We start from the raw sequence: 26,357 nt of genomic DNA, 5'->3' as shown, positions 1-26,357 counted from the left end.
CCCCCCCCCCCCCCCCCCCCCGCCGTAGCAACTTCTGTTTGCTCTTATTTGAGCAACATTTCAAACTTAATGATGTTAGCACCTTGGTGACACAGTTGTCACCAGCAACCCCCAGTGAGAGTCTTAATGTGAGTGGCTGGGCCATGAGCCTGAGTTCTTTCCTTGTAAAATGTATGGCAGTACCCAGAGTTCCACCAGTGACAGGAAGGGAGGTAACTGTCCAGTAAGGATGTTCCATGACAATACTGTGTAGTTTACAAAGCCACCGGCAAATGTTCCATGCATTTATTACCATTTGTAACAATGAGTTTGCATACCCTTGTGATTAAGAGCAGGACACTGGGTTGTCGTGATCACTGGTTACAGAGGTCTGTAAGGAGAGGCCTCTGACCAGGGCTTCTGTGGTGAGCCTTGAGGACTCACTGAGCATGTACAAAGGATATTTAAAATGTGTTTATGTGGGGTTCCGTGCTGTGACCCTACAGAGTCTATCACCTCAAAGGAATCTTGGCTCCAAGGAAAAAAATGTAACCAGTGTCACAAAGAAAGCCAGAGCCTACGTGTGTGTTTTGGGGAGTCCTTTACACGGTGTTCATGGGAATTCTCTAACCTGAATGTGTCTTCTGTGTAGGTACTGTACTGATGACATGCTGCAGAGAGAGATGATGTCCAACCCTTTCCTGGGTAGCTATGGCGTCATCATCTTGGACGATGTCCATGAGAGAAGCCTGGCGACTGACGTGCTGCTCGGACTCCTTAAAGATGTGCTGCTGGCAAGGCCAGAGCTGAAGCTCATAGTTATCTGCTCGCCTCTCCTCACCAGTAAACTCAGTTCCTACTATGGCGACGTGCCTGTCATAGACGTGAGGAATAAGCACCCCGTGGAGGTGGTGTACCTTAGTGGGCCTCAGAAGGACTCCTTCGATTCTGTCGTACGCCTTATCTTTGAAATCCACCGCTCGGATGAGAAGGGTGACGTTGTGGTCTTCCTGGCCTGTGAACAAGTAAGTTAAGGGGCATCCCAACGCAAAAGTGTTGTCAAAGGGCATTTCCTGTGGGAAGCTTTTCCGTCAGCAGCTTGCGGCTCCCATTGCACAGCGGCCGTGTCGGGAATTGCATATTCTTGACAGCACACCTCATACCACATAAGCTGCAGCACAGATAGGGTAGACGACACCTCCGTGAGAGCCTTGCCAGTCTCTCGGGGCTGAGAAGGAATAGGATGGCATCCTGAGGATCTAGGACCCAGCTTGATGGAAGCTGGCCGTCTTTCATGGCGACACAGTGGACACAGAGGACTCCACACTCTGCTGCCCTCTCAGCAGCACCTGAAGTAGACCACTCTTCTTAAAGACTAGCAGCCTGTTCTACCCCAGCCAACCTCCAGTGTCTCCAACCTCTCAGTACAAAGCAGGTGTGCAGGAGTTCCAGTGATTAACAGGAACCAGAAAGTGTTGGAGAAAGGTTAGCTACAAAGGAGTGAGCCCCTGCCTTGGTGTGGATCTGCCAGGGTGGGGTGAAGGGTGGGAGGGGGTAGCTCGGAGATGTGGCTTCAATTCAGGCTCAGAACTCTAGGAACTTGGGGTGGGGCTTGAGACTTAAACCTTGTTTCCTTAGGAAAGGAATTCAGAGTCTCATCTGCATAAGACATGTATCAGTTGTTTGTGTAGATGATACACCTCTTCTGAATACTAATATTCTATGGTGGTAATTTAGTGCCTCACATAGAATGTTTAAAAGGCCCTTGGGGAGGTAACAGAATGATTAAGGGCAGAGCAGAGCCTGAGGAAGGAACAATAGTGAAGTCAGGACATTTGAAAGTTGAAACTGCCAGATGGAGACCGACAGGAGAAAGAGTCATCTTTGAGATTAAAATCAGACATTTCGAAGCATCCAGGTTCAGGCAGGGTCATGGACTCACCAGGCTGAACCATGAGATCCTAGAATCAGAAGGTGGAAAGCTAGCCTTGGCTTCAGAATGAAGCTGTCTCAAAAAACATCCCAAATGGATGCTTTGGAAACTAAAGGTTGTACCAGGTTTGGCATAGAGGTTGTCTTAGAGTCATGTAATGGAACCTATGCATCAGTGACACGGTGACCTTTAAGCTGGTGAGCTGACTTAGAAAGTGTCCTTTCTGTTACGAAACAGTAGGCATGGCAGTCTTCTCCCATGGAAGTGATGGTCATGAGAACTGCAGGGGGCTCTCACCCTCCTGGGCCCAGAGCACGGAGGTGCTGCTGCAGTGGGCTGCCAGGGCTAGACTCTTCCTTATCCAGGGGCACAGCAGCTGCCTTGCCTGCTGCCCAACACCTGCTGGCTCCTGCAGACGTGCCAGAAAGCCCGAGCACTGCAGGTCTGGATTTCGTCTGTCTGCAACCTTGCAAGCTTACCACTGTGGTACCGAGGAGCCTTTCTCAGCAGCGCTCCTGTCCTAAAATCCCTGCTCAGAGCTAATGATGGTTGTTTGCCTCATGCTACTCAAACCCATCTTGGCTTCTACATACAATTAAAACCTGCTGTGGTCCTTCAGGACCGTATAAGACAAGCGTAGGTGAGAGCTGTGTTTTTTAAGAAATTCAAATTGCAGACATTGCCGCCAACCATAGTTTTGGGAGTTGGCTGTGCACTCTTGTCAGGTGTATCACACCTCCTCCAGCTGCTGACTCCCCCACACCTGCTGTGAGCTGGTCCCCATGTCAGTGCACGGGCTTCCCTGTGACTCGTATTGACCACACTGAGCACCCTGAGTGCTTCCAGCCTTTTTAACCTGAGAACAAAACATGAACTTAAGTAGAAGATGTAAGTTGCGTTCATAGAGTGTAGTCTGACTGGGTCACTGTGCGGGACCAGCAGGCCAGTGCTCAAGGGTTGGAGTTTCCTGGGAAATGCTCTGTGTGGCTGTGGGGCCTCATTGATCTCAGACTTACTGAGTAATACCTGAGGGAATACCCTGGGTGGGCTGGAGTGCACCCTTAATTCCAGCCCTTGAGAGGCAGGCAGGACCTCCATCCTGTGTCACAGAGTGAGTTCCAGGATAGCCAGGGTGGGAGGGGGCGGGGCTGTCCAAACAAACTAACTAACTAACTAACTTTTAAAAAGAGGAAATAAATAGACAGTGGACCAGAAGCTCCCAGATGCATATTCAGCATTGCCTTTTGCAGTTTTTGAAGCTCTGGCCTCAGAGCTGTATGTAGGCTGTGCTTGAGGGAGAGGGACCATACATAGCATCCATTCTGTCCCCTCTGCCATCTTCCTGTAGGATGTTTCCTTCATTTCTCTTCCTGCAAAAAGTGTGTGTGTGTGTGTGTGTGTGTGTGTGTGTGTGTGACCAAAATTCAATATAAAAATTTTTTACAAGAGAAGAAATAGGCAGTTTCTGTGAGTTTTAGGTCAGCCAGAGTTACGTGATTAGACCCTGTCTCAAAAAAGCAAAGTAAAACAAAACAAAACCCAGCTTAATTACCTCTAACCATTAGGGCTTTCCTGTGTCCCAGTGCCTGAATAATGACATAGAGACTTACTTTCATATTTATGCCTAGGCTGTATGCTAGGCTCGCTCCCAACTCTTAACTTACACTAACCTGTTTATACTACTCTATATCTGCCATGTGGCTGGTTACCTCTCCTCAGTTTCATATGTCAGACTTCCTCCGAGTCCAGGTGATAAATCTTCCCACGCCTGACTCTTTCCCAGAGTTCTTCTCTCTGCCATTGGTCCACCTTCTGTGCTATCTTTTGCCATAGGCCATAGGCCTGTTATTTTAACCAATGAGAAGGTGCCTTAGGCAGGCAAGGAAGGACAGAGACAAATCTTCGCACAGTGTGTATAAACATTATCCCTTATAGTTATCAAAATTATTCTTTTCAACAATATTCTAAGAGGACGTAATTATTTCTCTGCTGTTTGAAGGTTTATATTGGTAAGAGATTGTTCTGAAGTGGGCTTCCAGAGCTGAATTCTTTTGCTGTATTCTCTGTTGAGGGTTAAGGACACCTACCTGAAGCAGGAGGAATGTGGGTGTCCCCAGTGAGGCTGTCCTCAGAAAAGGTGTGTGGTAAAATGAAGCAAGCAATCTGGATTGTTCGTTTTGTCTTTTAAACTGGAAGCCAAGAACCTCCTAATCCTCCTGGCCCTATCTCCCAGCGCCAGCAAGAAATAATTTGTTTTGCTATCTGGTTGACCCGTTTTTCACTATTTGGGATATAGACAGTTGTGCTGTTCGCTTAGTTTGAGAAAAAAAGACTTTGTCCAAGTAAAATGTGTATGTGCGTGAGGGCAGCCTGAGAGCAGGTCTCCTGGGAACAGCCCACCCCGGCTGCCAACAGCCTTTGCTGCCCAAACCCACTTTAAGCTGGGTCCCTCCAAAACCCTCCAGGTGACTAGAGCCACTCTACAAAAGGTGTAGCAAGGAAGCTACCATGAGCTAAAGACAAGGAGAAGGGGACGGAGCCTTAAAACCACAGAGGTCACAGGAGGCCAACTTTCCAGTTGTGGGGGTTTTAGTGAGCTGATGGTTCTGATAAGCCGGGTGAAGCTCCATTTGGTGGCTTGCCTTGTACTTTAAAAAATAGAAAATTTTGCAACTATTAAAAAGGACTCAGACTAAGTAACATCTTTTCAGAAATGAGCTGGGGTTTGAGAACTGTACAAAGTGCCTTCCCTTCGGGCTCTCCCATTTGCTTGCAAGTAATTGCATGGCCGTTGATTTGTTCTTTCCCCCATATGTGTGCTGTACATTTGAACAGATTGTTCTAAATGCCTGCAGATGCAAGGCAGCATCGGCAGTGACAGCTCCCTGCCCCCCTACAGCCTTTCTGCCACCACTTAGAAGTCTGTGTGGGTCAAATGATGTCTAAGGTGACCCAAGCAAGGCTCTGGTCGTATTCTTGTACGTGCCTTTATGCTTTATTTTAGTTTTGTGAGATGAAGTTTCACACTGTAGTTCAGGCTGGCCTTGACTTCATGGCAATCCTCCTGCCTCAGCCCCTGAGCCCTGGGAATTCAGGCAGGAGCCAGCACACCTGGCTGGTATGCTTTCCTTTATAGAAACTCTCGGTGCAATTGGGCAGCACTTAGTTCCATTGGCTCGGTGCAGTGATGTGAGGGTGAATCTGATTCCTCTGCTCATGCTAATGTGTGTGAGGAACAGCATCAAGCTGGGCACACAGCAGAAGGAAGGCAGAGAAGCAGGCAGGGCGTTTTCAGAGAGGAAAGCCATGACATCGTGTAGAAATCACATTTAACTTGCCTAAAGGACAATTGCATCCCCTGTCCTTATTTAAGGCAACAGCCTAGACATTTCTTTCTTTGTGTGTATTATTGCCTAAAACTTTATGGAATTGTGGGGTCATTTTTTACGGGAATACTGTTACTTAGTCTCATGGATGTTTATTTTCTCTCTTTAGGATATTGAAAAAACCTATGAACTTGTGTGTCAGGAAGGATCCATCTTAAACCCAGACGTGGGCGACCTGGTGGTCATCCCTTTGTATCCCAAAGAGAAGTGCAGCCTGTTCAGGCCAGCGGACGAAACCGAGAAAAAATGCCAAGTGTATCAGAGACGGGTGGTGCTGACCACCAGCTGCGGGGAGTCTCTGATCTGGAGCCACACGGTCAAATTTGTCATTGATGTTGGTCTGGAAAGGAGGCAGGTAATTACCATCCTGGGGCCAGTTCACCAGTAGCCAAAAAGTGAGGGTGCACTGTGACCCAGGGCTCTCTTTATCGGGTCAGATGGGCTTGCAGTAGTTGCAGCCATCAGTTAGAGTCTGGCTGTATCTCATTAGCATCTTGGTAGTCTGGAAACAAATTGAGGGTCAGAGGCTTGAGGAAATACCAAACTTTAGCCTAAAGGTATTAGTTCCTGTCCCCCTGCCTGCCTGTCCTCCCTCCCTCCCTTCCCTTCCTTCCTCCCTTCCTTCTTTCTCCCTTTTAACTGGATTAAGCCAGGACCTGCTGCTTAGTAGCCCAGTGCCCAACCCCTTGTGTCTTTAGGTAAGCTACTAGCATGGTACATTATTCAGCCTCTGAAGCTTCTCTGGTATATTGTATCTAGTTGTCCATTTATCAGTGTAGTTAGCATCTTTAGGGAAATTGGTTTCAAGTGAATTGACTACTTAAAAATATTTGATAATTGGGCAATTTTTTTCATTCTAAATTCTTCTTTTTTTTATTAGATGTTTTCTTTATTTACATTGGAAATGTTATCCCCTTTCCACCTTTCCCCTCCGAAAACCCCCCTATCCCATTCCCCCTCCCCTTGCTCACTAACCTACCCACTCCCGCTTCGCTGTCCTGGCATTCCCCTAAACTGGGGCACAGAGCCTTCACAAGAACAAGGGCCTCTCCTCTCATTGATGTCCCACAAGGCCATCCTCTGCTACATATGTGGCTGGAGACATGGGTCTCTCTATGTGTACCCTTTGGTTGGTGGTTTAGTCCCTGGGAACTCTGGGGGTACTGGTTAGTTCATATTGTTGTTACTCCTCTGGGGCTGCAAACCTCTTCAGCTCCTTGGCTCCTTTCTCTAGCTCCTCCATTGGGGACCCAGTGCTCAGTCCGATGGATGACTGTGAGCATCCACTTCTGTATTTGTCAAGCACTGGAAGAGCCTCTCAGGAGACAGCTATATCAGGCTCCTGTCAGCAGGCTCTTGTTGGCATCCACAATAATGTCTGGTTTTGGTGGTTGTTTGTGGGATGGATTCCCAGGTAGGGTAGTCTCTGGATGGTCATTCCTTCAGTCTCTGCTTCACACTTTGTCTCTGTAACTCCTTCCATGGATATTTTGTTCTCCCTTTAAGAAGGACTGAAGTATCCACACTGTGGTCTTCCTTCTTCTTGAGGTTCATGAGGTCTGTGAATTGTATCTTGGGTATTCCGAACTTTTGGGCTAATATCCACTTATCAGTGAGTGCATACCATGTGTGTTCTTTTGTGATTGGGCTACCTCACTCAGGATGATGTTTTCTAGTTCCATCCATTTGCCTAAGAACTTCATGAATTCATCGTTTTCAATAGCTGAGTAGTACTCCATTGTGTAAATGTACCACATTTTCTGTATCCATTCCTTTGTTCAAGGACATCTGGGTTCTTTCCAGCTCCTGGCTATTATAAATAAAGCTACTATGAACATAGTGGAGCATGTGTCCTTTTTACATGTTGGAGAATCTTCTGGGTATATGCCCAGGAGTGGTATAGCTAGGGCCACAGGTAGTGCTGTGTCCAATTTTCTGAGGAACTGCCAAACTGATTTCCACCAGCAATGGAGGAGTGTTCCTCTTTCTCCACATCCTCGACACCATCTGCTGTCACCTAAATTCTAAAATTTTTTCTTTTTTATATATAATTTATTTACTTTATGTGCATTGGTGTTTTGCCTCTGTGTGTGTGTGTGTGTGTGTGTGTGTATCTGTGTGAGGGTGTCAGATACCCTGGAACGGGAGTTATAGACAGGTATGAACTGCCATGTGGGTGCTGGAACTTGAACCAGGGTCCTCTGAAAGAGCAGCCAGTGCTCTTAACCAGTGAGTTAACCAGTGAGGCTGGTGGCAGATGATACTGAGGTCCCATACTACAGAGTGCAGTGGAAGCTGGCAGCTTTATATGCCAGGTCCCTTGCAGTTTCTATCTCCAGCCCCCTAATTCTAAACATTTTAGAAAGTAAATTATTAAAGTTGGGCAGTGGTGACGCACACCTTTAATCCCAGCACTCAGGAGGCAGAGGTAGGTCTCTGAGTTCGAGGTCAGTTTTGTTTACAGAGCAAGTTCCAGAACAGCTAGGACTACACAGAGAAATTCTGTCCTGTCTCAACTAACAACAATAATTTAAAGATAATAAATTATTATAAATGAAATGACTTATTGCAAATTATTTGTATCACGGTTCCCTTGAAATAAGTTGTAGGTAGTCTCTTTTGAGCCAACATCTTGCCCTGAAGCCTGGCTGGCCTTCATCCTTCAAGTGCAGGGATCTTAGTCTCGCTCCACCACACCTGACTTGTTAGAGTCAGTCTTTGGTCACTTCACTGTCCCTAGAGCACAGGCTGTCACACGCAAGAGTGACTGTTAGTGCCGTGTGGCATTTGCAGTAGGTGTACTACCCAGAAAACCCCATGTGTATCGTAAGCACGGCCACTGAAGTAATACTCAGCCTGAGCAAAACATCAAGTCAGGTCAGCCCGATTGAATGGAAAGCCTTTCTTTCATGTGGCATTGTGTGTGTCTTGGGAGGGGGGCCCCCACTCACCAGCATGAGGCTGATGGCAGCTGATACTGAGGTACTTCAGAGGGCACTGGAAGCAGGCAGCTTGCAGATCCATATGCCAAGTCCCTCCCTTGCAGTTTCTATCTCATAGTGTGTGGTAGACACCAAAGAGCCTGACAGCATGTCTGGTGGTACTGAGGGCAGTCACTGTGGGTAGAGGCAGGTGACTTCCCCTGAGTTCCAGGAGCTAACCTGCTGTGTTTCTGTTAAAGGTATATAACCCCCGGATCAGAGCCAACTCCCTTGTCCTGCAGCCCATCAGCCAAAGCCAAGCAGAGATCCGGAAGCAGCTCCTCGGGTCTTCTCCCTCAGGTAGTGTGGTGGGCACAAAGCAGTGTGAAGTCCGCAGGGATGCCACAGCAACACTGAAGCCATTTCCCTTGACTTTTTTAAGGAAAACTTTTCTGTCTGTACACTGAAGAATTTGCCTCCAAAGACATGAGGCCCCTTAAGCCAGCGGAAATGCAGGAAGCCAACCTGACTAGCATGGTGCTCTTCATGAAGAGGGTGGACATCGCAGGCCTGGGCCGCTGCGACTTCATGAACAGGCCAGGTAGCTTTACACTCTGCTTTTCTTCCTATTCCTGCCATTTCTCCCTGCCTCACGTGTCTCCTGACAGCACGAAGCACCTATCACTGTAAGCCAGCATGCGGTTCGCTCAGTGCTGACTCAGTGCTGTGTGTGTGTGTGTGTGATGAAGACTTGTCTTAGTTAGGGTTACTATTGCTGTGATGAAACACCGTGACCAAAAGCAAACTGGGGAGGAAAGGGGTTATTTGGTGTACACTTTCAGATCACTGTTTATCATGGAAGGAATATTGAAGACAGGGATTCAAGCAGGGCAGGGATCTGGAGGCAGGAGCTGAAGCAGAGGCCATGGAAAGAGACTGCTTATTGGCTTGCTTCACATGGCTTGCTCAGCCTGCTTTCTTATAGAATCCAGAACCATCAGGTCAGGAATGGCCCCACCCAAATGGGCTGCCCTTCACCCATCGATCATTAATGAAGAAAATTCCCTACAGCTGGATCTTATGGAGGCATTTTCTCAATTGAGGTTCCCTCCTTTCAGATAACTCTAGCTTGTGTCAAGTTGACATAAACTAGCCAACATAAGGGTCAAAGGTCAACATAAGGTATTTTCCTGTATCACTCTTTACCTTCATTTTTGAGACAGGGTCTGTTATTCAACCTGGAGTTCACTGAATGGCTAGACCTGCTGACCATCAAGCAAGCCTCTGGGATTCTCCTAACTGCCCCTCCATCCCCCAGGCCCTGAGATTCAGATGTGCACCAGCAGCCTGGATGTATATGTGGCTGCTGGGATCTGAATTCAGCTCCTTATTCTTGGGTGGTAACACTCTACCCACTGAGCCATTTCCCCAGCCCAGAGAGTGTCTTATGTTTTGGACACTGGAACCAGAAGGACTGGCCAGAATAGGGAGGGACAATGGGGCACTGCTATCTAAGGGCAAGACGAACAGAAGGTAAGGGACACATTCCCAGTGGCTTGGAAGTCCTCCTCGTGGATCTTGTTAGCACCTAGGGAAAACCCACTCAGATTTCACTCCTTTGCAATTTAGGTTCAACACGTAAGGGAGGGGAGATTCCTGAAGCAAGACTGAGACATTTGAATCCTAATCCGAGCAGTTTCTTCCTGGGGTTTACTTTCTCCTGTGCCCAGAGCTACTGGAATGCTGAGGGGAAGAAAGGCCAGTGAAGCCAGGCTAAGCAACTGCTACCTGAGGGACAGCCACCTATGCCCAAGGCAGAGCAGTGTTAACTGCTCAAAAGGAAGTCAGCTGGTGGCTTTCACTGCATTCCCAGTTGTCTTATCCTCCCTGGCAGGAGGGGGTTAAAGCCTTCTTCAGCTCTAGGTACAGGGTCTGGGACATGGTGGCAGCTGTACTTGTCAATAACCAGCTGGTGAGGAAGGTCTGCCAGCAGCCATAGTCTGTGCATCTTATCTGTTTGAACCCTGGCCTGTTCGCTAAACACTTGGTCATTTATATATGTTTATTGGTGTGTTAAATCATTTAAGACAGTAGCCCAGTGACTGGATGCTGGCTTTTTTTGCTCCACTTTACAGACGAGAAACCAAGTTGCTAGATTCAGGGCAACTCACAGATGGAGCAGGTGGCACCTTCCCTGCCAGTGGCCGCTGTCTGACTGTCCTGGCCTTCTTTTCCTGCGAAAGGTTCCTGGGTGGCTTTCCCTCTTGTCTCTGGTGTTCCTTGCCAAGCCGGAGCAGCAGGAGCCTATGAATAATGAGTGGAAGAGCTCAGCCAGGGCTCCCCGTTTCCCCTCCCAGCATGCTCCTGAAGCTGATGGGAACCTAGCTAGCCCCATGGCCAGGGAGACACCAGGCTGTCAGAGAGGGTTCGTCTCCTCTCACCTGCTTTCTTCTGTGACTTGGAGCTTACCTTCCAAAAAGCAAGCAAATGTCTAGATCACTGAATGAAGGGCTCTAACTTAAAGTATTGGCAGCTGTTTAATCAATACCTTAGTTTTTACTTCCATTTACGGAGAAATAACTTAAATTTCCCCACACTTTTGGCCAGTGGCTAAACTTTTCCATGATGCTTACCCTGGAAGTAAATGACAATCTGCCTGTAATGTCTCTGTCCTTTGCTGTATTTTGCAAGACAGATAAGTAGGAGGTAGGAGTGTTTGAGGTGGGGGCTGTGTGACCCAGGCCTGTGTGCATGCTGCCTTCACCTCGTCCTGGCCCTGAGGATGACATCTCGGGTGGGGATCCCAACCACTTCCTCCTTGCTGCATGGCGGTCCCTGAACTTCACATCGTCGGTGTTTGCCACAGACGGATCTGCTACAGTGATCTCTCCAGAAGCCTCCTCTGCAGAAGGGTTTTCACTGTTTCTGTTGCTTTTACATTTTGTTGTTAGGGGTTGAACCCAGAGCCTGAGCAGCCTATGAGAGTGTTCCACTACTGAGACACATTCCAGACTAGACTTTTTTCATGGTCGGGATGGGTCCTAGAGACTGCATGCTGCAGCGTTGGCCCAAGTGCGCGTCACCCGCTAAGGCTGCCGTCCAGCCTACCACTCTGCCTTGGTGCCCTCAGCATCTTTCTGCTCAGGACAGGGGATGTTTGATGGACTAGATGTGAAGGGGGAAGTAAGAGTAGGCCTGCAAGAGGGTTCTGAAGAAATCAAACATCAGAGATACCTGAAAGGAAGCTGTTGGCTGGCCTGTGGGCTCCCTGCTCTCTGTGTGGCTCCTGTTTGCTGCTTACCTCGTGAGGTTTCAAACTGATAACTGGGAACAAAGGGGTCAGAGTCACCATTTATTTTTGGCTCCTGATAATGCCAGCAGCTGTTTTCTGCTGTGCTTGGGGAAATATCATTGTGGATGAACTCTGACTCATCATTTTGGAAACAAAAAAAAAAAACAAACAAACCAAAAAAAAAAAAAAAAAAAAAAAGGAAGAAGCTCATGACCAACTTATAATTGAAATGTCCGAGCACAGCGAGCTCTGGCTCTCAGGCTCGGTGAACCGTGTGGCAGTAGATTTGGCTCTCAGGCTCTGTGAACCATGTGGCAGTGGCCTTGGCATGACGAGGCTCTTGGCAGCTAAGTGAGTTCCCTCGACATGGCGCTCTGCAGAAACACGAAATCCAGGGGGGTTGTTTTGTTTTGTTTATTTGTTTTGTTTTTCCCTTTTCCTTGGCTGCATGAGGAATGACCTCCACATAAGTGTCACAGCCACTGTTGATCTGGGTCAGGAAGTCCAGGACTAACCGAGTGCCTCAGCAGAAACAGATGGCTGAAACTGTTACTGTCCTTGGAAGGCGAAGGTACCTGGACAGGGATTTGGAGAGAAACCAGGCAAAATGTCCCTGACTCTGCTGAATGTCATCTCTATGCTCTGATTCAGAATTTGTTTTAACTTGTTGCAGATAAAACTGGTTTTGAGTTGAGATGACCAGGATTTCTGAGATTTGAAAAGAAAAATGAGAGCCAGGCATAGTGATACGTGTCTATAACCACAGTGCTTACAGAATGGAAGTGGAGGCAGGAGAATTGGAAGTTCAACGTCAATCAGGATAGGTTATTTCTCTGCCAGTGAAAAGAGCCAATTCAAGCCAGATTAGAATATACTAAAGGCAGGTTTATTGGGAAGCAGCTCTCGAGGAGTTCTTGGGGTCCCAAGGACTGAGGCCAGGGGAGTCACCATGGGGAGAGGGAAGGGGAAGAAAGAGAAAGGGGGTGGGGTGGGTGCAGAGAGAGAAAAGAAGTAGAGGGGGCAAAATGTCTGGATTATATAGGGAAGAGCCTCTGGGGAAGGGCAGCCTAGCCCCTGGGCTGGAAAGTTCAAGGTTGGGGCAGGGTCTGAGGGATACTAGGAGAAACTGGAGGCCAGGTCTGAAACCAGAAGCAGGTGGGAAGGGAGGGAGGAAGGAAGAAAGGGAGGAGGGGGAGGAGGGAGGGAGAAAGGAAGAAAAGAAAGAAGGAAGGAGAGAAGGAAGAGAAAAATGAACTGTACCCACTAGGACTTGTAGCTTGGTGTATGCAACAAGACAGGGTACTGAAGAGAACACACAGTGCGGGCGGGGCCAGGCTCCTCCTTGCAGAGGCCAATTAGAGAGGGGAATCCAGCTCTGCAGTGGCCCCATCAGGGCTCAGGTGCACACTTTTCACTGAGTTAGTGAACCTGGTGCTTCTGTCATCATAGCCATACTCCCAGAGGCATTTGTGAGGATGTCTGCAAGTCTGTGATGGGTTGAAAACACAGATTGGTCCAAAGTGCCACAGTCTGTACTAGGGAGTGAGAGAATGCCACCTGCCAGCTTGGCTCAGTCATCAGAGCTGCATCTGGAGCTTTGGACAGAGACTTCTCTCTGCAGGCAGGACGCATGCTGCATGTTACCTCCGACAGCCCAGAGCTAAGCAGTTGTTCAACCACTGCACCTGCAAAGACCATAGCTAGAATCTTGTTGTTGTTTATTTATTTTTATTACATTTATTTGAGAAGTTCAGAATACAACTTGCAGGAGTCAGTTCTTTTCTTCCACCATGTGGATTCCAGAGTGTCATTCAGGCTGTCAGGCTTGTGCTGCAAGCATTTTCCCAACTGAGCCATCCTCTGGTCTGAGTGCTGGGTGCTGCACAGACACCATTGTTTGTGCAAAGGCCACACAGAATTTATCACCATCTTCAGAGAGGGATATGTGCATTCTTGTGTGTGTGCATGTGTGTGAGTGTGTGTGTACAGAGAGGAACATTCCAAGAACAGTTTCCAAGATGCAACCCACTGGAGCACCTTGGAAGCATTAGAAAGTCATTTTACAGATAGATACTGAGAACTTAATCAGGGAGGAAGTTAGAGGCATAGGATAGAAATAGCTTTAATATACCCACAATCAGAGTAACTGCCTCAGGGCTCAGGTCAGCTAGTTAATATTTTCATCCCTTAGAAAAGTGACCGGGGTTCAATAAATGCTTGGCATTGCAGGTCTGAGCGACTCCTAGCTGCCCAAGGCTACCTACCTGGACTAAGAAGGTACTTTCCATAAGTGTGCAAACAGACAGTGATCACAGTGATTGCCCCTGAGACGTCACCACAGTGCCCCTGAGACGATGTCACCACAGTGCCCCTGAGATGGGCTTCTAGGTACTAAGACTGCTGGCCTTGCCCTTTTAGAGTCATGTCAGCTGTGCTGGCAGAGCATGGCTTCTGGAAGGGTGTTGCTCACTAAACAAAATACGGAACCAGCTGGCTGGCCACTCAGCCTTGGCCAGACGAGATTCAAATGTAGAAATGCTGTGGATCTTGTAAAGGTCCTGCACACGCCAGGTTCTAAGAAGTGTGGCCTGTGACACTGTCTTAGAAGCTGTTCCCCCCTCCCCACTCCACCCGCGACCCCCACCCCCACCCCCGTCCTCATCAGAGCCAGGCTCTTAATCCTGTTTCCAAAATCCCAAAACTTGTAGAGTGCATATTGTCCCTTTGTGGACATGGACTCGCCTGCTGGGCAGCCATTTTAAAGCTTGGACATTTATAAATATTAATTTATTACTTTTATGTGTGTGGATGTTTTGCCTTCAGGTAGGTCTGTATACTAAGTATACAGTCCAGAGGATTAGGATTGTAGTTACAGATGGCGTGAGCCACCATGTAGGTACTGGGAATTGAACCAGGGCTCTCTAGAAGAGGAGCCAGTGCTCTTAACCATTAAGCTAGTGCTCCAGCCCCATGCATTGTTTTGGCCTGTTCTTTTTTTCCCCCTGGTGGTTTTGGTATAGCCAATGCTATGCTATCTCACTACGGCGCTAAGCCTTGTTTGAAGCTTGGTCTTTGATGCTGTGGAGTGGGGAAACTTCTAGTTACACTGCAAAGAACACCTTTCATGGGCATCATTGTGTGTTAAGAGCTAGCAGTCACAGTGCCTTATCCTGGGGGACACTGACAGCTGTGTCTTAAGGAAGGCCACCAGTCTTCTTTAGCATAGTGTGAGCAGGCATAGCTTTGTGTGGAGACAAACTCAGCCCCTTTCCGACCCGGTTCTCTCTGAGACCTAACTGGTCCCGGTACTGATGTGGCTTGCTTGGCAAAAAAGTCGGATGGAGGCCTGTGGCTGTCTGTGTTCCACTTGTACTTTCTGCTGTGTCACAGGCAGGAGCCAAGCTGGTATGGGTGAGGTCTCAGGGCCCAGCAAAGCTCAGCTGAGCTGTCACCCTTACTCCTGAGCGTCTGAGAGTCTGTCACAGCCATCATCTGAGAGCCAGGCTCGGGGCATGACTTCTATCAGTGTCCTGCTCGTGGTTGGAGAGTCCGCTCTCAGCCCTTCCCATGTCTAGTGACCGAGGAGCCCTAGTCTTTCACCCTTGCTGGTAATACAAGCTGAGGAGGAGCATGCTGAGGAAGGCCTGACTGTGGCTTTGAGGCCTGCTTACCAGAGACTTCCTGTCTTGTTCTGTACCTGGAAGTGCTTACCCATCCCAGACAAGCAGAGGCAAAGGCTCTGTAACATTCCCGAGGGGAGCTGTATTTAAAACCTGTTTCCTATAGGATAATATAAATATAATGACGTGAAATTGTATAATGTCAGCTAGGGCTCCCAGTTCTCGCTGTTTAAGCACAGCCATGCTCCTTCCTGCAGCTGCCCTGCACCTTCTCTGCCACATCAGATGCCCCCTTTCAGGTCCCTCAGATCCCTGGTGGAACTCTGGGACTACTTTTTAAGTAACCTGTTAGTTCCTTTCCTGGAACTGCAGAATGTGTGTTTACCAGTAAGGTCAAGCCCAACGTCCCCAGGGAGAAACGATAAAGAAAGCATTCCACTTACTAAATGTTGATGTGGGGGGGGGGGGGGGGGGGGGGGAGAGGAAAAGAAAAGGGAGAGGGAGAGGCAGAGAGAGAGAGGGAGAGGGGGGGGGGGGGGGGGAGATCACAAGCAATAGGTGAATGATTTCACTGTCTCCCGGAGTGTTAGTCTCAGCAGGCTCCTCCCCACCCTCTCTGTTCCTAGTCTCTCACCTCAGTTGCTCTGCTCTCCCTGCTGTACCCCAGACCACACTTGTGGTTTCTAAAAGCTTTCCTGGCTTCCTGACCATAGTGGAAATCTGATCACATTAGAGCCTGTGAGGAGGTTGCAGAGTTTCTCAGTGTGCCTTGAATTCTGACAGTTACCTTTGGTGGTCAACGTGTAAAGATAGCAAGTGAGTCATTGTTTTCTCGTCAGCCACTTAAAACTCAGGGACAGGCAGATTCAGTTGCTTCCTGGGTTAGGCCTATAGGTGTTGCCTCCCGAACACCACACACATTCCAGGACTGAGACCGACAAAAGGCAGTTTTCAGCACAGTAGGAGTTGGTGTAGCCTTTATAGGAGTACCAGGTGGCAGACAGGTGAAAAAGTGTATTTAATAGAACTTGGTTCCAGAAGGACAGAGACTAAGTAGACTTCTTTGTGGAAATTGAGCAGATGTAATTAATACACACTGTAGTAGTGCCCGTGTTATCTAAGAAATGAGAGATGGGATAGGTTTGTCTGTTTGCAGGAACCTTGTGTGTTTGTGTCTGGCGTTTCTGCTTTTCTTGTGACTTCTAGGCCACTCTGTCTTAGCTCTTGTTCTCCTTGTCGGACCTCAGTTTACCAGATTCTGTACCATGTATGTTTTGCCTTATTGAGCAACAAATATTATATCTTCCCTTAAGTATCCTCAGGCTGGCTTTGTAGGCTTGTTCGAGAGCTGCTTCCATGGTTCAGCATTCTGTGCCTGCAGCAGGCTGCCTAGCTGGCTAGCCCGTTGGTGAGAGCAGGCTCTGCTCCAGATGTTGTTTGAGTACCTCATGTTCCCTCTAAGTCACAGCGACTGGAACATTGCTGCCTGGTCAGGAGAGATCTCAGATCCCTAGATCCTCAACTTTGACCCCTCAGAACTGCAGCAAAATGCAGTGAGTCCCTGGCTGTCCTCTGAGGAGCCTGCCACTGTGTCAGGGCCCTTATCTAGATAGCCATAAGGTGTACCCTGTCAGCCCCTCAGAAGCTACCGGCTTAGTGTCTGACCAATTCTTGCTTTACCGATTCTGTTCATTGGTTGTTTGTTTTATGCAAAAATGAAAAGTCACTACCTGCTGCCCCCTCAGTTGTGTAAAATTCACTTTTTTTCCTTTCCTAGCTCCAGAAAGCCTGATGCAGGCACTGGAAGATTTAGATTACCTGGCAGCCCTGGACAACGATGGGAATCTCTCTGAGTTTGGAATCATCATGTCTGAGTTTCCTCTGGATCCACAGCTCTCAAAGTCTATCTTAGCATCCTGTGAATTTGACTGTGTAGATGAAATGCTAACCATCGCTGCCATGGTAACAGGTATTCCTTAAAGACCTTTCTGTCTAGGTACTGTGAATCCACAGCACGTACAGATTTAAATGGAGTCTGGATGTAAGGGGATAGTAAAGTGTTTTAATAGACTGAGAAGGGGAAACTTTTACAGTTACCTTAATTAATGCAAAAACATAAAAGGCCAAAAGGCGTTTGCTTGGCTTTTTGCCAAAAGGACGAGTGTATCGCACAACAGGCAACAAGCAGTAGTCCCAGGCGGTGTCTCCCAGGCAGCCGGGCGGGCAGCATGTACTTCCTGTCAGCTTCATTATCTTATACTGGCTCCTATTATCTTCATACATTCCTTGACAGCAGCACGGCCTAAATGCTGTGCTGCATCTGAACATAGTCCTGAGCCTATGTCTGACCCTCTGGGCCCCTTGACATTTGGACGCACTGCTTCCACCAGAATATGAGCAGAGTGCTAACTGCTATTGGCAAAACAACGTAAGACCACTCACTTTTCATTTCCTTGGCTTCCAAGTCAACAAGAATATTAAGAACAGCACATTGATCCAGAGATCCAAGGCAGGAGTGGGTTCACAGATAGGGGGTCCTGCCCCTGGGCACACCATCAGGCCAGGATTGTCCTCCATGTTGCTGACTGTGACTTCTTGAATCTTAAAGCTCCCAGTTGCTTTTTGCACGTGCCTCATGGTGCTGAGGAGGCTGCAGTGACTTGCTGGAAAACGTTCTTGCACCCTGAAGGTGATCACTTTACGCTCATCAATGTCTACAATGCCTACCAAGATACAGTTCTGAACTCTGCCAATGAACGTACGTGAATATGATTCCCCCAAACCACCTCCCTAGTCCCTCACCCTTCCCCAGAGGAGGCGCAGATACTTGAATTATTTACTAGCCTCCCTTCTCTGATAGTCCCACCAGCCACTTAAACAGAATGGCACTGAGTCCCTAAATACACCACAGGCCACTGCCATCCACCCAGAGGCCTAGCATGTCACGGCACAGGTCTGGATTTGGGGAGCTGTAGAAGCTGCTTTCAGAAGCAGCACGCCTGAAGCACAGAGACGGGTGCACCTGAATTGAAGTGGCTACTGTAATGCCCCAGGTGAGGGCCCACTGCTGGGGAAGCTGCCAGGGCAGGGGACAGATAGCAGGGGCTAGCAGTGGACCAGCCGGCTTCCCCAAAGGAGGCTCTTCCGCTTCCCCCAGAGCAGCCTCACTTCCTGTGCTCCAGAAGATGAGGTGTGAATGACGTTTGCAATGATGTAGAAAAACTGAGATCAGACTGCAAGGCAGTAGGCTCATGTCAAGAGCAGGGACTCAGTGTTTCCACGTGGACTGGAGGGAAAGGCGATCGATCAGCTTTTGAGCGGCAGGCTGGGTTGATGGCATCAGACCAAGTGTGGACTTCTGCTACTCTGAGTGGAACACGTGGACAGGACAGGATAGATGAGGGTCTGATGTCCACTGGGCCAAGGCTATCCACATTCTTCAGTCAAGACACAGTTACAGGTGCCAAGAAAGTACCTTCAAACTGAATCAGACTAGCACATTTGAATTTAAAACAAAGTTGCACCTAGGGTAGGCAAGGAGCCAGTGTTTGACATAATGAACTCCCAGGTCAGCCTGGCAGGTCCTTACTAAATGAAGTATGGGATGATCCGAGGAATAGATGCTAACAGCTCCCCTTCAGCTCTGGATCTCTAGCTCTATATATCCTTGCTGTTCAGAGAAGGAAATGCGGATGCTGATGCAGTCTCCGGTGTCTCCACAGGCACAGGTGACAGCAATGTGCTTCTCACACTGACACACTGTCTAGTACGGTGAGCTCACATACCCTCAGCAGCAGCTATGGGTATGGCGGATCCCACAGCCCCCAGTGAACCTAATCCTAGCCACCTTCCTACCACTCACTCCCATGGCCTTCCATAGGGCTTAGAGAAGTCTAACACACCATCTGAGTGGCCTTTGTTCTCCCTCTAGACTGTGTGGAGATGTGGTGTCACGATTGCTTCCTCAGCTGCTCTGCTCTCAGGATGGCAGACGTTATCCGAGCAGAACTCTTAGAAATTATCAAGCGGATCGAGCTTCCCTATGCAGAGCCTGCCTTTGGCTCCAAGGAAAACGGTCTGAATATCAAGAAAGCACTGCTCTCTGGGTACTTCATGCAGGTAAGCAGGGCAGAGCTGTCCTGGCAAGCGTGAGCCCCACATGCCTGGGAAACTCAGCCAGCACTCTCTCATGGTGATAGTTTTATTGACCTTAAACTTTTTAAGGAACACTAAGAAGATGTTACTTGAGGTTTGGTATTTAAGTACACGTCTTCTCAAGCCAGAATCCTTTATATTAACTTGACACACCACAGCTCCTCTTTTCTGTTTACTAGTGATCTGAGAGCACAGCAAGCCAATGTACTACTGCCTCAGCTGTTCCTTTCGTCCCCGTGAGGAGCCTCATTAGTGCCAATGATAGAAGTAGATATGTGCTTCACATCAGAGTGCGCAACACTGTACCAGTCTTAATGACTTTGCAGAATAGATTTCTTCATCTGTGAGGGAAAGCAGGTATCTACGTAAGAGGGCAGAGTATGAGCTGAGCTGACGACCAGGCATAGGTAGCCTGGAGCACATGGACAGCATGGCAGAGCAAGCATGCTGGGGTTTATTTCATGACCTCAACGCTAACTTTACAGCAGCCCCAAAGTGCTGCAGCTGACACTGTCACCGGCTCAGGTTTGAGCCACCATGTGGTTGCTGGGATTTGAACTCTGGACCTTCGTAAGAGCAGTCGGGTGCTCTTACTCACTGAGCCATCTCACCAGCCCCCGGCTCAGGTTTAAAGACAAAGTCACTGTGCCTTATTTTCTACTGTTTGAAAATACGAAATCTGTGACAAATTTTATTTTAGCTATTCTATATAAAAATCTTCGGATTTTTTTTTTTTAACTAACATGTTGTGTATCAATTCTCTTTCTTTGAACCTGCCTTTTAGATTGCTCGGGATGTTGACGGGTCAGGTAACTACTTGATGCTTACACATAAGCAGGTTGCTCAGCTGCATCCCTTATCAAGCTACTCCATCACCAAGAAGATGCCCGAGTGGGTCCTCTTCCATCAGTTCAGCATATCTGAGAACAACTACATCAGGGTCGCCTCTGCAGTCTCCCCTGAGCTGTAAGTCCAATGGAGACAGAAGGGCTTCCTTTTTAATTCACACCTGTAGGAATAAGCCACACACGGATTGTTTCATTCTCACTTATGAGACTGCGAGAGAGAAGGCACCAGGGCACTGGCTGTGTAGAGGAATAGGCTTAGCCAGCTTTTAGCAACAGATAGCCACTGGCTGGAGCTGCAGGTGGGAGATGGGGTGATGCAGAGGAGGAGGGAAAGTGAGGTTGAAGAGACAGGTAGTTCCAGAAGGTATACAGCTTTTTACCCCTAGTGCAATGCACAGCAATTAAGTTTAGGCAAGAAGAAGGCTCTCTATCCTATAAAGATCCCTAGCTGCTAAGTGGTGAAAGGACAGGAAGAGCAACACTGGGGATGGGGACTCAGCTGACTCCAGACTCAGCCTAAAGGCACCGCATGATGTTCAAGGTCGCAGCTTACACAGGTGGACTCAGAGTAGAGCTAGGTGAACTTAAGTGGCAAAGACTCCCCTTGTTGCCTACCAAGTATCCACTCTGATGAGGGTGTGCTGCACTTCCACTGTGTGGATTTGTACCAGAGGAGTAGCATTTGCAAGTGCAGGGAGTCTCAGTGCAGTACCACCAGAGCCTGTGTTACCTACAGAAGCAACACAAGGTACCGAGTCTTCCAATGAAATACCAAGTTTGCACATGCTCCCCAGGGCTGGAGGGGACCCGTACCCCCACATCTGCCTGTCACTCCCCAGCGTTCATAGTTCTGTTTGTTTTAAATGAACAGATTTATGCAGCTGGTACCACAGTACTATTTCAGTAACCTGCCTCCTAGTGAAAGCAAGGACATCCTACAGCAAGCTGCAGGCCACCTACCCACTGAAACTGTGAACAAGGACCAGGAAGTGTGTGACAAGTGCCCAGATGCTACTGAGCAGAGGTGTACGATCCAGTGACGTCTCCAACACAGTGCAACACGGACGCTGCAACAGGAGCTGCCGAAGCCAGGGCAGCCCTGGACATGAACACTTCAAGTATGATTTTAAAATAAAAAAATAGTTTTATTAAGTTCTTAAAATTACTATTCCATGCTTTTCTTATTGGAAGTTTTTAACCAATCATTCATAATTTGACCAAAATAAAGAAAAAAATCATTTTGTAAATGTGTCACAGACACATGGAACAGAACCCTACTTTTTGTAGAGGACTTGAATCTGAATAAAATAATGAGTTTTTCAGTATCTCTTCAATGGGTTTCTTGGTAATTACACATAAACAAGCCTGTCACTGTCTGGGGGAAATGGACTAGATGGAGAGATGGTCTTTCAGGGTTTCCATGATCTCATTCATCCTGTCGTCTGGGATTAACATCACAGTCCGCAAAGGCGTCATCGGAACATCATCGAAGGACCATCTGCCTCCCAGACGAGTGTCGCTCTCCCCCTGCACCGAGTAGCTGAACTTCAAGACTGCCTTCTGCAGCAAGAAGGAGACAGGAAGGAAAATGTGGACAACTCAGAGGCAGAGCTCACTGACCCAAATAAAGAACACTGCGTCTAACAGCGGAGGGAAGGAACACTCAGAATAAAGTAAATTCAGACGCACACTTCAGGGAGACTTGATGAAACACCAAACACATTTCAACTCACAGGGGACCAGAAATGAAGGAAGCAGTAACATTTCAAGGCCAGAACCAGCAGCCAAGTGACAGAGGTGACATTGTTTCTAATTCCAAAGTTACTTTCATGGTCTCACTCAACTGTTAAGGTAATATTATGACAAATAGATGGGACTAAGGAGAACTGTCCTCAAATGCTGATCCTCATATGCCTGGCAGCTTCCTTAGCTTGGGACACTTCGCTGTATCCACGTGGTGTTTGCATAGCTAGACTATCTTGAAATCCTACACAGGCCTCTTTGAAATGGTCTCCATTTGTACAGCATTCACCACTGAACTGGAAGCTGACCAGCGAGCTCTCGGGATTCCCCTGTGTCTCTGCTGGGGTTACAGGCAAGTGCCACCGTGTCCCACGTCCCAGGTCCTCGTACTTGCACACCCCATGTTTGCTATTTACTTCTTGTACAACAAAGGCCGAGCTGAATCTCTACTGCTGTGCAAAGGGTGAATACCCCAGCTTTGCCAGTCTCACCACAGGTCTCATCCAAGAGTCCATATACACAACTGGATACAGGGATACCCTACACCACTGGAGCTAACAGAGGCCCGCCTGGGGCTAACAGAGGCCCGCCTGCACAGAGACCCCCACCTCTACGAGATGATCCCATCACACAAGTATATGCATTCTTTAAAATTATCCAATTCAGAAAAATATGAGCCCTAAGATTTTTGAAGAGGGCAATGGAGAAAGGATATAGGAATACTGTCTAGGATTTGGGTGCCCAGCGTCACAATACAGAAAGTGCTAGAGATCCACCAGTGGGTGACACTCAGACCTCAGGGCACAGGGCAGCTATGACGACTGTCCCTCAGATCTGCAAATGGGAATCGTCCTAGAACTGAAACATGCCAATGTGGCTTGACTATCACGCTGTAAGCATGCTCTAAGTGCCTAACTGGTCCCAGGCAGTGCCCACCTCACCTCACCCCACCACCTATCCGTACTGGACAGTGTTAGCAAGCAGCCAGAGACCACAGACTAGGTGGGCTAGAGGACTCAAGAGGGTAAGATTTTGGTTTTGTTTCTTTAATTTCTAGAGACAGGGTTTCTCTGTGTAGCCCTGGCTGTCCTGAAATTCACTAGGTAGACCAGGCTGGCTTCAACTCGGAGACCCCCCGCCTCTGTTCCCCATAGTGCTGCACTTAGAGGTGTGCACAGCAATGGCCCAGCCTAAGCATGTCTTATTTTCAAGAACAGCTACTAGAGCTAACAGAGTTGAAGCAGGGCATCCTTACCTCATAGAAGAACTCTTCCTCTGCATTTGCAAACATCAGCGCCCCCTGCTGAAGGCCGCCCTGCCTCTTTCTGGAGCTGGACTTTCCTGCTTCCATAAATGTCTTACTAATGAGCAGGTAGAAACAGCATTTCCCACACGGCTTGTTGGTTCTTCGCGCCTCAGACAGTTCTTTCCTACAAGACAGACACACACAGGTCATCACGGGGCTACAGCTATCTGGACCCAGAGAAACCCAATGCAGAACCGTCTAGACTCTGCTGCACACTGGCTGGGCTGACTCATGCTACTGGCTATATCCAAGAATGTGATAAGCCTGGGTTTTGCTATAAACGGTGAAGAATCTAAGTTCAGAAAGACTCTTACCCACTAACAAATGATCTCAGATGCACTCAAAATCACTGTTTTGTGCAAATTTTAAAAGTAAGAACCTACACGTTTTTTGTTGTTGTTAGCACACTGTTGCTGTCCTCAGATACAAGAGGGCATCTGATCCCATTACAGATAGTTGTGAGCCACCATGTGGTCACTGGGAACTGAACTCAGGACCTCTGGAAGAGCAGTCAGTGCTCCTAACCACTTGGCCATCTCTCCAGCCCAAACCTGCACAATGTTTAACTGCAAATTCAGAGGCACACAGGCACAGCGCATGGCACTAGAACGTGTGACTACACAAGTCCTGTCACTAGTGTAGTGGCACTGCAGAAACTTCACAGATGTAGATAACCTTAATTCCAAGATAATAAACAGAATGGCAGTGAATTTCCTTTCCTTCCAAAATTAATAAGCTGCCTCTAAACAAAACTAATAAATTCAGAACAATCCACTTTGGCGCCACACAAAATCAGCAGAAAGTCGTTGGATCCTGTGAGACTCAATAAGCAGGAGCCGGGGCTTAGAGGAAGACACGGACAAACCATGGAGAGCACAGGGCAGTGTGAGCTGCAGCCAGGGAGGCAGGGAGGAGCAGGGGCCAGTGAGGGAGGCAGCTAGGACGCCTGTCTACACTCTAACCCTGTGCATCAAGGCTCCTTCCCTCACTTCATTCTCTAAACTGTGTAGTTCTGTGTTTAAGTGTTTTTCTAACTTCAAACTCCTGCATTTAAACAACATCAGGAGGCCAAGAAGTAGGGCAGTATTAAGGATTGGGTGTAAGAGTCTGACTCTAGTTTTTAGTATTTGTTCAACATTTTGTTCAAATTACAGGCATCTGTGAATGTGGAAACTGTCAGTCAAATGTAAAAAGTGTTGAAAATTCATCAGCTTCTGTAACACCTGAAACTTTGAAAATATTAAAATTTCTGCCACTAATAATCAAAACTGCTCAAGGGGCTGGAAATGAGCAGCCTCCATGCACTATCCCCCCACCCCACCCCCACCCCCAGCCGCTGCAGCCCAGGCAACCTACACCTGTTCCACAGATCCATCTCTGAATCTACTTGGTTTGTAAAAAGCGACCGGCTGAAGGCACTTCCCAGAGCTGCTTACTGAAGCTGCTGGTGCATGGGCAGGGCAATCTGTGGAGGGACGTTAATGAATCTTTCACTTAGCAGAAGGCCCACGGGCTTGCTGGTGTCATTCAAAAGCTTGTCCAGCTGTTCAACCATGCTCTGCTCACAGGTCTTCTCACAGAAGCTTAGAACCAACTCTTTAATTTGTTCAGCACACTGAGTCCCCTGGAAAGTAAAGAGAAGGTTTGCTCTCTGCCTCGAGAGTAGGGGTTTCCTCCAGAAGTAACTACACCTAATTACCACCCCATGATTGGTGGTAAGGCAAGTTTACAATTTACACTCACACCCTGTTACAGCAATCTTATTACACCTCACAAAACCAGCTGGAATTAACTGGAATGTTCCTTTAAAAACTGAAGGTGGCCTGTGGCCTGCACCTTCTTCTCAGAGAATAAGCAGCTGGCATAGATTTATCAGAATTCATTTCTGAGTCAATAAAGAGAGATAACAAGGGGCTGGTGAGATGGCTCAGTGGGTAAGAGCACCCGACTGCTCTTCCAAAGGTCCGAGGTTCAAATCCCAGCAGCCACATGGTGGCTCACAACTATCCGTAAGGAGATCTGGCGCCCTCTTGTGGAGTGTCTGAAGACAGCTGCAGTGTACTTACATATAATAAAAATAAATAAATCTTAAAAAAAAAAAGAGAGAGATAACAAAACCCATGTTAAGGGCCGGCTCTCAACTTTGGAAGCTGCTGAATAAACCCTCCCTCTGTATGCACACTGTACTGAGAGCAGAGACCGGCTGCAGGATCCCACAAACAGATCCGACATCGGTACCATTGTCCCAACACCAGACACTACAATGTTAGTGACCATGCCACCTGGAGTAAACAGCTTTAAGCTGGTACAGATCACTCCAAACAAGACTGCTCCGCACTGAGAAGAACAGAGCAGGAAGGAGCACTTGCCCTGACAGTATCACAGTCTGACACAGAAGACTCCGTCCTCACCGCAGATCCCAGGCTTCAAATGCCGCTCAGTGAAACTAACCTTTCTTTCAGTCAAATTTAAAAGGCTTATGAAGCCAAAGATCTCATCTTCATCCACTTCATCACCACTGTCTTCTGAAACATCTGTTTGCTGTTTTAAAAGGAAAATACTTCACCTTTACGTTATTCGGCTGGAAAGAAGTACAACACCAACTTTCCACTTTGCAAAGCCCAAGCTTGTCTTTCTGCCGTCGCATCCTGCGTGCAGTGTGGCAACGTTCAGAACCCTTTCCCTCCAGACCCGTCTGCTCCCCCTTACATCCTGAATGGCTCCATCCTGCTCTGTGTTTCTTTACACAAGATTCTTTGGGTTTCGTTTTTGAGTCAGGGCCTCACTGTGTAGTTCTGGCTGACCTGGAACTCCCTGTATAGACCAGGCCTGTTAATCATGTATAGCAACAGCCAGAACCACATAGAGAAACCTTGACTTGAAAAACCAAAAAGAAAAGAAGAATCGTGTACAGCTGGGTGTGGTGCTCCTTGCTTTTAATCTCAGGCAGGTGGATCTCTATGAAGCCCAGGCCAGCCACGGCTACATGTGAGACCCGGGTTTATGTGGGAAACATACATGCCACATGGGCAAAGGGGGAAAGCAAACAGCAAGGAATGGAAACGATGAACCAACTTAAACTCCCTAGCTCTATTCTGATTGCCCCTCCACTAGGAGACTAAGCCCTAGCCAGGGTTTATTAAATCCGTCCACATACTGCCTGTTTGCTTGTCC

General features: G+C 48.0%; 2 protein-coding genes across 5 annotated transcripts in view; one reads left to right on the top strand and one right to left on the bottom strand.

Annotated features, from left to right (window-relative positions):
• Dhx32 (DEAH-box helicase 32 (putative)) overlaps positions 1 to 21,459 on the top strand; it is a 60,845-nt gene extending 39,386 nt beyond the window's left edge. For all 3 annotated transcript variants that reach the window (XM_021166201.2, XM_021166200.1, XM_029479342.1), the window contains exons 4-12: positions 632 to 1,004; positions 5,408 to 5,653; positions 8,480 to 8,579; positions 8,662 to 8,820; positions 16,909 to 17,100; positions 17,740 to 17,889; positions 19,063 to 19,250; positions 20,071 to 20,252; positions 21,006 to 21,459. In XM_021166201.2, the coding sequence (XP_021021860.1) occupies positions 632 to 1,004; positions 5,408 to 5,653; positions 8,480 to 8,579; positions 8,662 to 8,820; positions 16,909 to 17,100; positions 17,740 to 17,889; positions 19,063 to 19,250; positions 20,071 to 20,252; positions 21,006 to 21,174 (1,759 nt within the window). In that variant the 3' untranslated portion in view covers positions 21,175 to 21,459. The remainder of the gene's footprint in view (positions 1 to 631; positions 1,005 to 5,407; positions 5,654 to 8,479; positions 8,580 to 8,661; positions 8,821 to 16,908; positions 17,101 to 17,739; positions 17,890 to 19,062; positions 19,251 to 20,070; positions 20,253 to 21,005) is intronic.
• Bccip (BRCA2 and CDKN1A interacting protein) overlaps positions 21,256 to 26,357 on the bottom strand; it is an 11,650-nt gene continuing 6,548 nt past the window's right edge. The window contains exons 4-7 of one of the 2 annotated variants that reach the window (XM_021166206.2): positions 25,635 to 25,724; positions 24,620 to 24,807; positions 23,133 to 23,307; positions 21,256 to 21,694 (exon numbers count right to left, since the gene is read on the bottom strand). In XM_021166206.2, coding sequence (XP_021021865.1) covers positions 21,524 to 21,694; positions 23,133 to 23,307; positions 24,620 to 24,807; positions 25,635 to 25,724 — 624 coding nt within the window. In that variant the 3' untranslated portion in view covers positions 21,256 to 21,523. The remainder of the gene's footprint in view (positions 21,695 to 23,132; positions 23,308 to 24,619; positions 24,808 to 25,634; positions 25,725 to 26,357) is intronic. The other variant, XM_029479343.1, reaches the window with a different exon arrangement.

The sequence above is a fragment of the Mus caroli genome, chromosome 7 (genome assembly GCF_900094665.2).
Source record: "Mus caroli chromosome 7, CAROLI_EIJ_v1.1, whole genome shotgun sequence".
Lineage (NCBI taxonomy): Eukaryota > Metazoa > Chordata > Mammalia > Rodentia > Muridae > Mus > Mus caroli.
Note: the sequence above shows the minus strand (reverse complement) of the source record. Positions and strands in the feature narration are given on the sequence as shown.